The 15,663-nt window shown below is 55.6% G+C and overlaps 3 protein-coding genes across 3 annotated transcripts; all 3 read left to right on the forward strand.

Annotated features, from left to right (window-relative positions):
- Window positions 1-1,996: 1,996 nt before the first annotated feature.
- Window positions 1,997-3,251, forward strand: J4E88_000122 (uncharacterized protein; the record flags this gene model as incomplete). Its single annotated transcript, XM_049393803.1, has 3 exons — window positions 1,997-2,246; window positions 2,312-2,890; window positions 2,950-3,251. The coding sequence occupies 3 exons, from the start codon at window positions 1,997-1,999 to the stop codon at window positions 3,249-3,251; spliced, it is 1,131 nt and encodes a 376-aa protein (XP_049259632.1).
- A 992-nt stretch (window positions 3,252-4,243) lies between these two features.
- Window positions 4,244-5,602, forward strand: J4E88_000123 (uncharacterized protein; the record flags this gene model as incomplete). Its single annotated transcript, XM_049393804.1, has 6 exons — window positions 4,244-4,264; window positions 4,375-4,393; window positions 4,446-4,616; window positions 4,696-4,749; window positions 4,799-4,907; window positions 4,954-5,602. The coding sequence occupies 6 exons, from the start codon at window positions 4,244-4,246 to the stop codon at window positions 5,600-5,602; spliced, it is 1,023 nt and encodes a 340-aa protein (XP_049259633.1).
- A 5,865-nt stretch (window positions 5,603-11,467) lies between these two features.
- On the forward strand, window positions 11,468-14,474 carry J4E88_000124 (uncharacterized protein; the record flags this gene model as incomplete). Its single annotated transcript, XM_049393805.1, has 4 exons — window positions 11,468-11,515; window positions 11,698-11,774; window positions 11,942-12,314; window positions 12,363-14,474. 4 exons carry the CDS (start codon window positions 11,468-11,470, stop codon window positions 14,472-14,474), a joined length of 2,610 nt encoding a protein of 869 aa, XP_049259634.1.
- Window positions 14,475-15,663: the final 1,189 nt, after the last annotated feature.

The following is a 15,663-nucleotide window of genomic DNA, read 5'->3' on the forward strand; positions in this document are numbered from 1 at the left end:
AAAGAGCGCATCTCACTGCGTCGAAGTAATTGAGCAATGTATTCAGACGCGCTAATGAGAATCTCAGTCCATATATCATGTCTGTGAGGTGTTCTACAGTGATTCAGTGAGACTACCTTTTCAGGCCATCCTCATACTCGCAAACCTCTACGTGTAAAGGATAGACTTTCCGGGAATTCGGTTCACAATGTACATGAGCGGACGTCAATTGGCACTTTGATGCTTTCTGCTCAAAAGCACTCAGGTATGGAATCCGACAGTCCGCACCTAGGCAATGCCGAATGTCCGTTGCCGATTTGACGGGTCTCGACTATTCGAACAACGGCTGGAAGGTCACGATGCGACAGGGTGCAACTAATGTCCTCGTACGAGTCTCGACCGCCCGCCCCATAGGTCACCTGCTTGCTCAGCCGAGAAAAAGCGTCGTGACGCTACGGCTGCTTCGGGCCAACAGAGCTCAAGCAGTGCATAAAGCAACGACCTCGGCGATCCCCAGGCCAGACTTCGGTAGCGGTTCGGGAGCCGGTGGTTGCGTTGGCGGAATAACGTGCCCAGAGTACCAGTTGTGCGGCGGTGGTGTGCAGTGCACACGGCAGATGCGACCGTTGGTGGCTCCTTCCTCCAAGATCTGGCATCCACTAGTAGGCCCGGGGCAGCCACGTGATGACCCTGAGAGTTTTGAGCGTGACGGCTACGGGCGTTGTCCTGGTCACGGCTGAGAGACGTCCCAGGTTCATCGGTGAGGCATGTCGTATAGATTGACTGCAGTCGTATCGATCGTTATCGGCAGCTGCGCCGATAATGCAACCCTCGTCATATCAGATCATCCAGATGGAACCTGCTCGTCAGCCTTACCTATGCCGTCCGCGAGTAGGGTGACTTCATAAGGGCGAGGTGCGTGGCCCCGGTGCAGGGGCGCGCTCCGACGTCGGTGGCCTGGCGTGGATGCGACGACGACGGCTGGTTGCTTGCTTTTCACGGGAAGACTTCATGGCCGCGTGGATGGAATCAGACAGACGCATACACGTCGCGAGTTGATCGCGCTCGAACGGGCGCCGCCTGCTAGATAACAGTCCCAGGCTCGCGCTCTGCCTGCGCGTCCATGGAGAAGCCGGAGAAAGGCTACAAAACTTTCTAGTGGCGCGGGAGCTAACCACCAGGCTACGCCGCATGGGGCATCGCGATCCAGCTCGGCTGGGGCAGCCATGTTCGGCGTCGTCCACCAGGCGTCTGGCACAGCGAGAGCCGTGATGCAGCGTGAGCACCCCGCGAGAAAATTCTGAGCGTTCGGCCAACCGCGCACCCGCTCGCTTGGCCGTCATTGCGCGTGCGAAGTGCCCAGCAGCGGGAGCACGGCTGCCATTTGCTGCGCACCTGAGAGGAGGCCTTCTGGGGCGAGGCGAGTCGAGCGAGCTTTAACCACACGGGAGGAGTTGATCTGGGCAGCAGAGAGTGGTCCGCCCGCCTTTTCAAGTCCAGCACTCCGCCCCTCCGTTCGAGCCCATCTCTGTTTCCATTACCCAAGAGCTTACCTCACAACTACTGCGCGACCACACACAGGCCCGAACGCCCTCTTCTTATCATACATTATCAAAACCCCATACAAACCGTATCGATTTTCGACCCGGCGCTGCGGCTGCCCAGCACAAGCGCGTCTAAGCGACCAGAGCCTCCTGCTATCTCCTTCGACCTGCCTTTGTCGCATCTCTCGCAGCTCTTGGCGCCTCGGTGCCCCTCTATCTGGACGGAGGGGTACGGTGGCCGTAGATGGGAGATAGTCTCGTAACAGATATGACGGCCCCCGTGGGCAAGGCAGAGGCTTCGCGCGATGGTTCGACCGACTCTATCGGATCGTCGCCCGAACCCGGTCTGGCGGAGACATATACCCAGGAAGAGCCCCAGCAGCAGAAGCGCAAAGGCGGCCGTAAACCTGTGAGCCTTCCTGATGCCAATTGCCTTGCCTGTCATGGCTGCAGCAATTGAATCGCCAATCACTATGTCGAAGATAGGACTAACCAAGCGTCGTAAGATATATGCCACCTCAGAAGAGCGCAAGCAGCGCAATAGACAGGCGCAAGCCGCCTTTCGTGAGCGCCGTACAGAGTACATCAAGCAGCTGGAGAGCACCATAAAGCACCATGAGGATACGCTGCAGAACCTGCAGAACAGTCACCGCAACGCCGCCGACGAATGCCTTATGCTCCGGTATAAGAATTCTCTACTCGAGAGGATTCTGCTAGAGAAAGGTAGCCCCAATCTTATCAAGACGTCTATCTATCAGGGTACACACGCTAACCTCTTGCTCCACCAGGTATCGACGTCCAGGCCGAGCTGCGCGCGAAGACTGGCAGTCCAAACCTGGGGCCGACCAGAGCCCCAGCGTCTGCACACACCTCGCCCAACCAGGCGCCTCTCCAACAACGTGCTATATTGAACAGACAACAACAGCGGCGCTCGCTCCAAGGCCCACCCAAGGTTGATAGCGTCAATGGCCTGCCTATGATACAGCCGGATGGGCCGATTCAGCGTTCACCACTGTCGCAACCCACTCCTGGCTCGCATCTCTCGTCGCCTGCTCAATCAGCAACGCGCTCGCCCAGCTTCATACCTCATGGTCAATCAGTGTCTCCCAACTTTGGGCCTATACCTCCACAACAGCAGCAGCATCAACAGCAGCAGCCGCTACGGCCACAGCCGCCTAGATCAAACTTCACTCCCATGATGGGTGCTCAGCGCCCGTCGCTTGTAACGAACCAGTCTCCCGCAAATGGCATAGCAAGCGCGTCTACTGTTGGCAGCAACGGTAACGGCATAACTCAGAGCAGTGGTCCTACGTCTTTCTACCAGACACAGTTCACGGACCACATGAGTCAACTCGGCAAGCTGACCCGTTTCCTATCCCCTCTTAAGTATAGGGCTTTGTAATCCTAGGCTGATTTCGTGTTACAGAGCAGGAGTACGAGGAACAAGCCGACTCCTACGACCACGACGACCCAAGCGAGCACTCCGCTGGCCCTGGCCCGTTCCCGCAACAGAACTTCCCGCCGTCGAACAACATGCCACCACCGATGCCGCCCTCGCAGAACCCACCCTTTACGAGCCCAGCAGCTTTGGCGCCCAACGACGGAGGCCATGCCTACAATGGCATGAGCAACAACCACCTCTTCGACCCGTACGACCCCATGCTCGATGCCGATCCCTTTGGACTTTCGGCCAGCATGCACTTCCCTACGATGTATGAGAGTAGATGATGATATGAGGAAAGGATAGGAAGAGGGGGCTGTATTGGAGTTATCAGGGACCGAAATGGAACACCGCCGACTGATACCCTCCCATGACGTTGTTTAGCGGGCGCAACAACTGCTTTTACCCAATCGACAATGTGTCACGACGGTACGACGGCGTTCAACATGAGACCACGAGTCTCGATACGGGGGACTTCTACACAAAGTTATCATTCAACCTGGGGCAGGTTTACGACATGTGTATTTGTGATGGAAATTGCTTGGGGTTATTGCTATGGACGCGGGTGAATACTTCTCATCCATACGTTTCACTCTGGCATCGCTGCCCGTCTAGTGACACTGGAAGGCGGGACGATGCTTTGTACATATTGTAATGCAGTCGGCCGCAACTATCGAGTCAATGTTGCACCCCCGTCATACTCCCATAACGCCGTGACAGTGCTTATGCTTTTTAACCAAAGCCAGATCAGGCATTTTCACATCTTGCGACACTATAGCAATGCGGTCGCATTCTGGAGCTGCATTGGAAGCATTGACAATTCCTTTTCCTGACAAAAAGCATTGCATGGATGAAACAGCCTCGGAATGACGTGCACTTGAACGCGCATTCAAATCAACACTGATACGCCAGCGGCGCAAGAGCTGCAGACTAACAGGCTGGTTACAGTGAATACCATGTGCATCAAGACTTTGTTTTGAGCTGCCCTCGCACAAGAATGGAGTGAAGCGCTGTATGCGGCAAGAACCGCAGCGCTCATGTTTCTTTGTGCCTCCAATAGTCTTAGCCCCACTACACTCGCTTACGGAAGCAACCCACGGCCATTTTCGATTGACCAAAACCTCGTGCCCGCAACATCGCGCCTATCACCCCGTTCGCGAGTCAACTTCTGAGAGCCACGTCCCTAAAATCTGTAGGGCAAGCTCTCGCATTCTTTTTCTCTCCCGGCAGATTGTGCATCTAGAAGGGCAAAGCGCGAAAGGCGCTCCAATCCGTCAAGATGTCGCAAATTGCTTCCAAGGTAAGCTACAACTCACCCCACCATCAGGTCCAGCTTCGCGCCTTCCATTGAGGGCTGCGAGAAGGCCTGCACCACAGTAGACAGCTTCAAGATGCTAATTACAACTGCAGAACATTTACGAGCTGCTGGGTATGTCGCAGCGCACAGCACAGGCACCGAACTCTCACTCACGACCCCGCAGGCAATGACCCCGAGCTCGACCCCGACAGGCCGGCTGACCCACCGACGAGGGCGATTGAGAAGCCCGTCATGAGGCACGGCAAGCGCGAGGGAACCGATGCCCCCAAGCCCATGCCCGAGAGGATGAGCAACCAGAACCGTGCCAAGCAGTCCGACAACGCCAACGACAACGGTACGTCGGATACAAGGAGCAACCCCCATGCTCTACACTCTCACGGGAGGTTCATTGGACAATTGCTAACGCAGCACAGCATTCCGGGATCGCGGCGTCGGCTCTGACAAGAACCGCGGCAGGGGATCTGGCGGTGAGTGCCCTGTCACTGGTCAATTCGTACCTATACTGACGTTCTGCAGAGCCTACCAGCACTGGAGGTCGTGGTGGACAGCGTGGCCGCGGTCGCGGTGGACGCGGCGGTCGCGGAGGCGCTGCTCAGGGTGACCGTCATAGCAGGACTGGCATCGCGTAAGAAATCCCATATCATAGCACGGCCATATCTAACAATCTCCAGCGAGCACGACAAGCAGGCCGCACACGGCTGGGGCGGAAAGGACGGCGATGCCGAGTTGGCTGACGAGCAGGCTGGAGAGGCCATGGCTCAGGCTGAAGAGAAGGACGCCATCAAGGAGGACGCTGAGGGCGAGGCCGATGCCGAGCCTGAGGACAAGAGCAAGTCCTACGCCGCCTACCTCGCTGAGCTCGCCGAGAAGAAGCTCTCTCTCGCCGCCCAGAACGTCCGCAAGGCCAACGAGGGCAGCAGCACCAAGTTCCCCGAGGGCACTGCTCTCGCCCGTGAGGAGCAAGAGGACTTCATGGCCGGTTCCCAAGGCAAGGCCAAGCGCGAGCGCGCCCGCAAGGAGAAGGTCCACGTCGAGCTCGACGGTGACCGCATGCTTGCTCCCCCTCCCCGTGAGGGCGGCAGCCGAGGAGGACGCGGCCGTGGCGAAGGCCGTGGCGAGTTCCGCGGTCGTGGCCGTGGCGGCGGTGAATTCCGTGGCGAGGGACGTGGTCGCGGCGAAGGTCGTGGCGAGTTCCGCGGACGTGGCCGTGGCGGTGAGGGTCGTGGACGTGGCGAGGCCCGTGGTCGTGGAGGCCGCGGCGGTGCCCAGTCCAACATCAACATCACCGATTCCAGCGCCTTCCCCAGCCTGGGCGCATAGATTGCGTCAACCTTGGTTCCGGCCTGAAAACAGGACATACCTGCATCCGACAGTCAAGTGTGGATGAAATGAACGAATGAATAAGCTATCTCACGACGGGACGAGCGAACGGAGAGCGAAAGCACAATATCAAGGAATCTCGATCAGAGATGTCGGCGGGCTAAAATACTTACATCTACCGGTACCACGAATGTAGTGAACTTGAGCTCAACCTTTGCAAGTGTTTTGATTCCCCGGTTGGTCTTCTCGTGTGCGGTAGTACGTTTCTATGAACAAGAATAAAAAATTGTATCTGATGATTGTGTGTACCTTGACGGCATCCTCACGCTCTTGTCACCAATAATGAGTGCTTGTAGGAAGGACGAGTGGTATTCATGTTATCCCGAGGCGTGCTAGAATGCTAGATGCCAAACTGGGTCTATGAAGTATCATGAGACAGCTCAGCACTCAGTGTGTGAGGAGTGAACAGGGTCTGAAGTCGCAGGCATGTAGCATATATTTGGGTGAACAAAGGTACTGAGGCAGCAGGGCCATAGAGCCATGGAAAGATTGACGTCGCTTTCTTGAACGAAGATGATGCAACTCGATATAATCACTCAATCATACTACGAGGACGAAGTGTGAAATACTCCGATGCGCAGTAGCTGTTTGAGGAAGCATGTAATCGCTGACCGAGACGCACACATCGCCGCAAGACTTCTACACAATTCACATGCAACCCCATGGTATTCTTCAGCACTATTCATCATGTTGAAATGCACAGAAGGGTGCTTCAGTGACTTGCTACACGCCGTTCGATAATAAGTGATCAAATCTTCGCATTTGAAAAGCATCTTGAAACCAGGGAAAGAAAGCCGTATGCCCGTAACGCCCCTGTAGTCCAACGTGAAATTCCCCATGCTAATAAATGCTGCAAAGCTCCGTGTAAAGTAAGAGATACGGAAAGGTTTAGGACTCTCACTTCCTCTCTTCAGCAGCCAAGATACCGTCTTTGCACGATGCGCACACGAGTAAGGCGCAGTTGACGCACTCATGGGCGAGACTGAACTTCATAGAGAAGATGGTTGATGGGGCATTGAAGGTAGCTTGAGCCTTTCCGTTCGCTCGCGGAGGGACGACGTCAGTGACGAAAGATGCATCGGATGCCCGGCGCCGAAGCTCAACCTCTGATGTCGCGATGATGTTGCCGTAGGTATCTACCACGCGGCCGGAAGAGTACTGAATATCCTCCATAGGCGAGGTTTCGCGAATGGGCACACTTTCAGAGAGCGGAGAGGCGACGGAAGTAGTGAGATGGGGCGCTGTTCCAATGGCATCACCAGCTTGGAAGAGCCCGCGAGGAGGTATGTATCCACCCCGTCCGCGACCGCGCCCTCGCCCTGGTCCGTTACCCCTCCTGAACCCTCGACCGGCTCTTCGTACTATACCTGCGGCTACGGTCTTTGCCTTCATCCCATTGACTGCGGTTTTGGGAGCTTCGATCTCTGGGTGTATTGAACACCAGCATTTTACACACTCCATCTCAGCCGCAGAGTTGTTAACTAGAGCCATCGCAAGGGGGATTGTGTAGGTATCGAATGTGTGGATACAGTTCCATGAGCGATCTTGATAGTCTTCTCCCGGTTCTTCGCCGAAATCCAGATCTTGATTCTCCCAGTAACGAGGCCCTCCAGCATCAAGATTACGTGGAGGCGCTGGCTGTGGCGTAGACATCGCTGCTGCGCCAACCGTCTCTTGCGCTTGAGATGTCTCGTTGGATAGCGCCGATGCATCGTTCGTGCCAGATGGAGACTCGCCCTCATCAGACTCCGTGATGTTGCCGTCACTGCCGTCGTCTTCCCCATCGTCTTCCCCATATTCATTACACGCTCCACCACAGTCCTCCGGCTCGTCCATACACATGTAGCAGAAGTGCGCTCCACATCGACACTCCATGTGTAGACAACCGTACATTCGTTTCAGTCCATGACCGCACTTCGGACACCTCTTATACCCCCAGCTCTTCAGTAGCTCTGTAGTTTCTGCATCGATGCCGAATTCAGAGATGTTGCATATAGCGTTCGGATGAGCGATTTGCCGACATTCGAGACAGATCTCAGCTGAGCAGGTTGGACACGCAAAGACGTTCAACGTTGGCGTTCCAACACCAGAGTCAGCGCGCTTCCCTTGCTTCTTCGTTGCCTGTGCGGGCAGCAGTCGTTCTGGAATGAAGGCCGAGCATGTTGGCACTGGACAATAGAATGGATTTGGTGTGAGCCACTCTTCGTACTTGGATTTGAACTCTGTGAACTCCTCCTTCGTCAGATGCGGTTTTGCGTAATGAATTGGTATCTGTCCGCAGCACCTTGGAGGCATGCGCGTGGTATCTTTGCAGCATTCGGTGAACATCCTCTTGATGCACGACCCACAGTATGTACTGCCACATTGTCTGCATGGCTTCACAACCTCCTTTGAGTGCTTCGGACTTTTGGCACCTGGTAGCTCCGTACAGCATATGATACATTGTACTTCTGGTAATGGTAAGGTAAGAGTAGGCTTTGCTGGTGGTGGAGGAGGCGGGGGCATGGTAATCGCGGGCGGCGGTTCAGGGTCGGTATGATCGTGTTGGATAGACATGAGTCGACGCTCTTCTAGGAAGAGAAGGAACGAAGTGGTGATGTTTGGGGCTTGTTCCATAGCGATGGAAGGTGCAAGAGTTGAGAACGTTGTTGCGGGCGCGCTGTTGCGTCTTTGCGGAATAACTGGTACCGTGGTAGAGGTTGCAACGTTGATATCGTCGTAACAATAAGGGTCTGAGACCCGTGATGTGGCCTCTTGGCATTGCGTTCGTGCGTTTGCATGGTCAATGTCGTGATGTTGGGCAGTTGCGACTGGCGAGGCAACAGCCTGCACGTGCGGCCGTACCGCTCGAGAGAACTTGGAACCCATAGTAAACGAGATGGCTTCTGCGACTGTGTCACATAGAGATGCCGACAGTATTACCTTAAGTAGAGAGCAGCATGTAGTTGAATGTGCGAGGTTTGACTCAAGGCTGTTGACTCAACGGAAGGCGCAGTGGTGCTGCCTGCAGGCAGCCAGCCTTGCGGCGCTGACAGTCATTGGCTTCGACGAGATATCATCACAGTACCCCACAGATACCAGACACTTCCTAGCTTCAACGAGGCTGTGGCCTGGAAACGAATCTGATGTACCTCTACGATGTATGCTGATTGATCAATCAATGCTCCGAGACTCGTGTCGTACTGCGAGAGCATGGCGAGGGCTGACCATGACGTCAGATCGCGAGTCTTCGCCCTTCAGCCATATGACTCTGGTAGGGGCACAACAACAGAACATCGAAACATAGGACATTCCGCCCTTTCGATAGCAGAGGCTGCATGCGGTTGAGGGTACGATGTTGTGCACAGCCAGCAGGCGGCCTACTCTCTAGAAGCTCCACCATCCCCGCACGAGGTTTAGCGCCATCTGGTGCTTCATCTTTCGCTAGCTTTCACCCGCACTCGAACACCGTATTCGCCATAATCCATCATCCACATTTGTGTCGCAGTACGCCTACTAGGGAACAGTTGCTGGATCCGCTTCTTGTCGCTACCATCTGATGAAGGTCACCTGGCCATCGTCTTGTATCCTAGAGATCATGGCGTGTACCGGCACGAAGGGTAGGCGTCCAGCTGTGTAGCTCAATGCTCTTCGTCCTCAGATGCGATTACGGGTCCGAGTCAGAAATGATTGTCTGATGTTGCTATGAAGCTCAAAATCTTTCTGTTCGCGATTCCTCGCCAGCTGGAAACCAGACATGCTTCGTCATCAATGTCGCAACTCTCGAAGCTAGTCAGACCCTGAGCCATGCACACGTAGGAAGGCGCATCTCCGAAAACGATCGATTTGTCGTCTCCAGCTGCTGAAAGTCCTTATGGCGCTGCATCAAAGACATGCTAGACTTGATCGGATTTAGGCTCGAAAGGAGAAGAACAGGCTCCACAATCTAAGTTCAGTATTTCGACGGAGTGAAAAGTTCAATGTAATACGTGATATGTGATCCAAGTTATCTCGAAAGGCTCGGCTATAGGCTAGGCTCAACTGCGGATATAACATGACGGCCCGGTGCAATTCAATCTGACCGCACCGAGATGATGTTGAGTAAGCCTACGCCGTTGGGCACAACTCCAAGAGAGAGGTCCAATCTCTTGCATCGGCATCGTGAAATGTGGCGCAGACAGTCGTCTTCACCCGAAATACGCTCATACGTTCATACGCTGGAACCTGGTAGACTTCTGCAGGCTAGACGTAATAGGTGCTATTTCCACGCGGAGCGGGGTATATAGCGTGAACGACTCATGCAAGTCCTTGCACAGGACGACGACATCTAGATTGACCACCACCAGCGATATGCCTTGAAAGCGCGAAGCTAATACACCGCGACTACGTTGATTAAGTTGCGATCGTCACACTGGAAAACGGGTACTCGGATATTGCTGGTATTCTTAGGACTCGGAGCCAACGTGGCTAGCGATGTTCTTGGGTAGGGATCGCAGACTATCGGTGTACCGCGAGGTACTTTTGACATTCAAGGTACTTTGTACCGTTCGCAACGTAGTGACCAATTGAGAGACACAGCCAAGCATGGCGGATGGTCGACGACATGCCGAACAACGTACCGTCGGCTCGTGTATCCGCTTGGTATTGACGCGATGCTGCTCTGAGAGAAAAGGTGTAGCACAAATGGGTCAGTACGGGGTCAAGTTACTCAGACTAGATCAGTGACGTGAGTGACTTTCATTGTACCACCTGCCGAGTGGGGCGGCCCACGAGAGCGTCCTGGTGCTTACTAGATCATCCGGTGGAAAAGCTCTCAAGCGCACCTGGTCGGCTGCTAGTTGCTCGACAGCACACGCCGAGGCAACGGTCCGGACGTAAACGTGAGCTTGCAAAACGGGAGCATGTCCTCAAAGAGTTTTCCCGAGGATTCGCCAATGTATAATGCGGGTGCTCCAGGTAATACTGGGGTCTACCCCGAGGAGCTATACCGCCGATTTCTCAGCCCAACGGAATGTCGGACCTCACAGCAGACGCTACTGAGCAGATGCTAGAGACCAAGGTTTGCGACTTTGCGGCGCAGTTGAAGACGGAAGCATGGAAGCTCGAATACGACACCAACCCCGCACTGGGTGTCTTGCCCTGGGCTTGGACGTCTTGAGCCAGCGAGACAGGGCGCCTCACGCACCTCCCACTGCGAGCTTGGCTGTTCTGTGGCGCTCGGAAAGGGCTTTTGAGTGTGAGCTTATATGCACGTCCGGGGTTGACGTAGGTAGATGACGATGTACACGGCCAGGGTCATCCAACGCGCGCCCGTGCGCGTAGCTCAAGGGAGACGGGAGAGAAGCAATATTTCTTCTTTTGCCTTGTGGAGCTACCTTGACGTGATGCAGCTGCGAGAAGTCGATGGTCGCTGCATATGCGCAGCAGTCTTGACTGGAGACGGACCATGTGATGGGGCTTCCAAGGAAACATCGGGGCCAGAAGAACACAGCGGAGGCACCGGGGTGCGCTCCATCGAGTCATTGAGGGCTTAGGGGCGGGGATCAGCAGGTTCTGCACACGTCCCCCGCAGAAGAAGAGGCAGCCGCTTGCGCCTGGGGTCGTGACGGCGCATGGTGCTAGGGGACGGGTAGCTGGGCGCTGGGGAAGCTATGCCCTGCCCATGTCACTTGCTGCTCGCGGCTGTGAATAAAGCTGTCATGGCGCCCGGGACTTTAGGCCTGTGTCTGCGAGCGCTCTCAACTCCTACTTGCATACTACCACAGTAGATTTATATTACTGTGTTCTTGTATCTCAATCGCCGCGTTTCCCAGCCAGCCGGACGCCATGCTGTGGCTTGCACAAGCATTGTTTGCGGGCCTTGCCCACGCCCAGGTATGTTTGCACATTCTCTAATTACACACCACAGCGCCGTTGGCACTGCAAGATATTTGTTATCAAGCTGCAGAGATGCTACGCGATCTTGCGCATCTTGTTGTTGCCCTCTTCCCCTTTCTGCGCGCAGTACAATTCACCCTTGCAGCTGTGTTTACGAGCTTACGCTGATCATAAACAAGTATTCCAACAACACGGGTTCCAACGACACCAGCAGTCCATTGAACTTTGCTGAGAGTCCTCCATACTACCCCAGCCCGTACGTACAAATTTCGGCATTTCACAAGTCATTAGCCGTAGAAGTGGGCTTGACAGGTGTGGGGAAGAGCGAAGGAGCGCCGGCTCCACTAAGCTTTCACATGCGGCAGTTGCATCGCGACATGACCGAACTTCACATCTGGAACACGATTGCTGACTCGAAAATAGCTGGGCAGAGGACACCACCGGCGACTGGGCTGATGCCATTACCAAGGCAAAGGCATTTGTCAGCCAGCTTACTCTCATCGAGAAAGTGAACCTCACCACCGGAACTGGATGGCAGAGTGACGCCTGCGTTGGCAACGTTGGCGCCATCCCCCGTCTCGACTTCGACCCTCTCTGCTTGCAAGACAGCCCTCTGGGTATCCGTTTCGCCGATTACGTCTCTGCTTTCCCCGCAGGTGGCACTATCGCTGCATCATGGGACCGTGGCGAGTTCTACCGCCGCGGCTACCAGATGGGTCAGGAGCACCGCGCAAAGGGTGTCGACGTGCAACTCGGCCCTGCCATCGGTCCTCTCGGTCGCCATCCCAAGGGTGGAGTAAGTTGCTCAACTCAATTGCCTTGACATCTACTAACATCTACCCAGCGTAACTGGGAAGGTTTCTCTCCTGACCCAGTCCTTACTGGCCATGCTGTCGCCGACACCGTCCGCGGTATCCAGGACGCTGGTGTCATCGCTTGCACCAAGCACTTCATCATGAACGAGCAGGAGCACTTCCGCCAGCCCGGTAACTTCGAGGACTTTGGCTTCGTCGATGCCATCAGCTCCAACTTGGATGACAAGACTCTGCACGAGCTCTACCTGTGGCCTTTCGCCGACGCCATCCGTGCTGGAACTGGATCCATCATGTGCTCTTACAACAAGGTCAACAACTCCCAGGTCTGCCAGAACTCGTACCTCCAGAACTACATCTTGAAGGGCGAGCTTGGCTTCCAAGGTTTCATCGTCTCTGATTGGGATGCTCAGCACTCTGGTGTCTCTTCCACCCTTGCTGGTTTGGACATGACTATGCCCGGTGACACTGACTTCAACTCTGGCCAGTCCTTCTGGGGAACCAACCTGACCATCTCCATCCTCAACGGTACCGTTCCCCAGTGGCGTCTCGACGATGCGGCTGTCCGTATCATGGCAGCCTACTACTTCGTCGGCCTTGACGAGTCCATCCCTGTCAACTTCGACAGCTGGCAACGCGACACTTACGGATACGAGCACTACTACGCACAGGTTGGCAACAAGCTCGTCAACCAGCACATTGACGTTCGCATGGACCACTTCCGCTCCATTCGCCGCTCTGCTGCCAAGTCGACTGTCATGCTCAAGAACTCTGGTGTCCTTCCTCTCTCTGGAAACGAGAAGTGGACTGGTGTCTTCGGTAACGACGCTGGTGAGAACGAGTACGGTCCCAACGGATGCGCTGACCGTGGCTGTGACAACGGCACTCTGGCCATGGGCTGGGGATCTGGAACCGCCGACTTCCCTTACTTGGTCACCCCTCTCGAGTCCATCAAGCGCGAGGTCACTGACAACGGTGGTGTTGTCACTTCCGTCACCGACAACTGGGCCTACGCGCAGATCCAGGCAATGGCCAGCCAGGTTAGCCACGCTATCGTCTTTGTCAACGCCGACTCTGGTGAAGGTTACATCACCGTTGACGGTAACATGGGTGACCGCAACAACCTCACTGTCTGGCAAGACGGTGAGACTCTGATCCAGAACGTGTCGGCACTGTGCAACAACACCATTGTCGTCATCCACTCTGTCGGACCTGTCCTTGTCAACAACTTCTACGACAACGAGAACATCACTGCCATTCTCTGGGCTGGTCTTCCCGGCCAAGAGTCTGGCAACGCCATCGTCGACATCCTCTACGGCCGCCACAACCCCGGTGGCAAGCTTCCCTTCACCATTGGCAGCTCCCAGGAAGAGTACGGCCCCGATGTCACTTACGAGCCCACCAACGGCCACGGCAGCCCCCAGGACAACTTCGACGAGGGTGTCTTCATTGACTACCGCGCGTTCGACAAGAAGAACATCACTCCCATCTACGAGTTCGGTTTCGGTCTCTCCTACACCACCTTTGAGTACTCTAACATCAGTGTCACAAAGGTGCCTGCTGGCGCATACGAGCCCACTACTGGTCAGACCATCGCTGCCCCTACTCTCGGCAACTACAGCAGGAACATCGAGGAGTACCAGTTCCCCGCCAACTTCACCCGCCCGGCCACCTTCATCTACCCATACCTGAACTCGACTGACCTTGCTGAGGCGTCGCAAGACCCTGAGTACGGTGTCGACTACACGTGGCCCGAAGGTTCCACTGATGGCTCACCCCAGGCTCGCATCGCCGCCGGTGGTGCTCCCGGTGGTAACCCTCAGCTGTGGGACGTCCTCTACACTGTCGAGGCCACCATCACCAACAACGGCACCGTCGCTGGTGACGAAGTTGTTCAGTGCTACATTGCTCTCGGCGGCCCTGAGGACCCTGTAGTCCAGCTCCGCGCCTTTGACCGTCTGAGCATCCAGCCCGGCATGAGCGCTACCTTCCACGCTGACATCACCCGCCGTGACATCAGCAACTGGGACGTCGCTGCCCAGAACTGGGTCATCTCCGAGTACCCCAAGACGGTATACGTCGGTGCTAGCTCGCGCAAGTTGTTGCTTACTGCCGAGATGGACACCAGCGACTACACTTCTTAGAAGAATCGTTGAGATCTGTATTGTTTGGATAAACCATCAACAGTAATGTTCAATCCTTAATTGTGAGCTAGTCATAGCTAGTTTTATGAAGAAACGAATCTTTATAACTATTGCCTGCTGGTTTGTGCACGTGTCTTGCCTGTCAAACTTGGTGAAACCGCTACATGTACGCTTGATTGATCCCGGCAGACGGCTATGGTGCCCTATCGCGATGGATTGAGGGGTAGTGCGTATCGCGGGCCGGCTGCGCTTCGGCGTGGAGCCTCGATGACGGGCAAGAGTCAAGGAATGCGTTTACGAGGTGACTAATGTAGCTAGAGCGATCAAAATCAGACGCGTCACGGGACGAACGCTGCAAAGCTGCGATCGTTATGCAGGATGTTGACGCGGTATTCTGCGACGTTCTTCGCTCATCGTGTAGCAGCACACACAGCAAGCGAGCGTGAGTAAGCGTCCGAAGCGGCAACGATTGGCGTCGAGTTGGTGGGCCGTTGGTGCAGCCAGCAGCGATCCTGTTGGCGGCATGCGAACGGTTTTCAAGCCCGATTGCATAGCGTCATTGTTTGCTTGGCCGCGCCCGACGCGCACAGTCGGCACCTGAGCGTTTGGGGCTTCTGGGTGCGCTGGAGAAGCAATGCTCAAGGTGCGATGAATGACAGGAGGCGGGTATCATACTGCAGGCGTCCCGTTTGACAGCGGCGCAGCGTGCATGTTTGGAAGTCTGGGTCTGGGTCGCTCACGGCTGGGGGCGCGCAGCCAGCTACCGCGTTATTTTGATCACGAGTGCGCACGGATAGCATCTTGAGCCAGGACACCAAGGCGACGTAATTTGTCCCCTTCCGTGCTCCTGCGGCTCTGCTCCATTATCTCTCTATCGATAGCCACCGACTATCTAGTATCCCACGCGTCGCGCATTGTCACCGTTGTCTCGCTGCGTCCTGAGGTCATCGCCTCGCCTGCGCTAGCCACCAAGTCGCGTCGTGCTGGAATAACAAACACGCCGATACGTCGACCCTTCCGCCCACGACCGCGCGCTCTTCCACCCTTCTCGTCACCACCGCCCTGCGACGCCTGCCCCCGGCCCGCCGCCGCTCCCTGGACGACGCCTTCCAGTCGCGCGCAGTGCATTGGGAATCCAACACCGACGTTTCGCGGTAAGCAGCTCCCGTTCCGAGTGTGTCGAATCGCT

Source organism: Alternaria novae-zelandiae (assembly GCF_023758075.1).
Source record: "Alternaria novae-zelandiae strain BMP 2774 chromosome Unknown scaffold_1, whole genome shotgun sequence".
Lineage (NCBI taxonomy): Eukaryota > Fungi > Ascomycota > Dothideomycetes > Pleosporales > Pleosporaceae > Alternaria > Alternaria novae-zelandiae.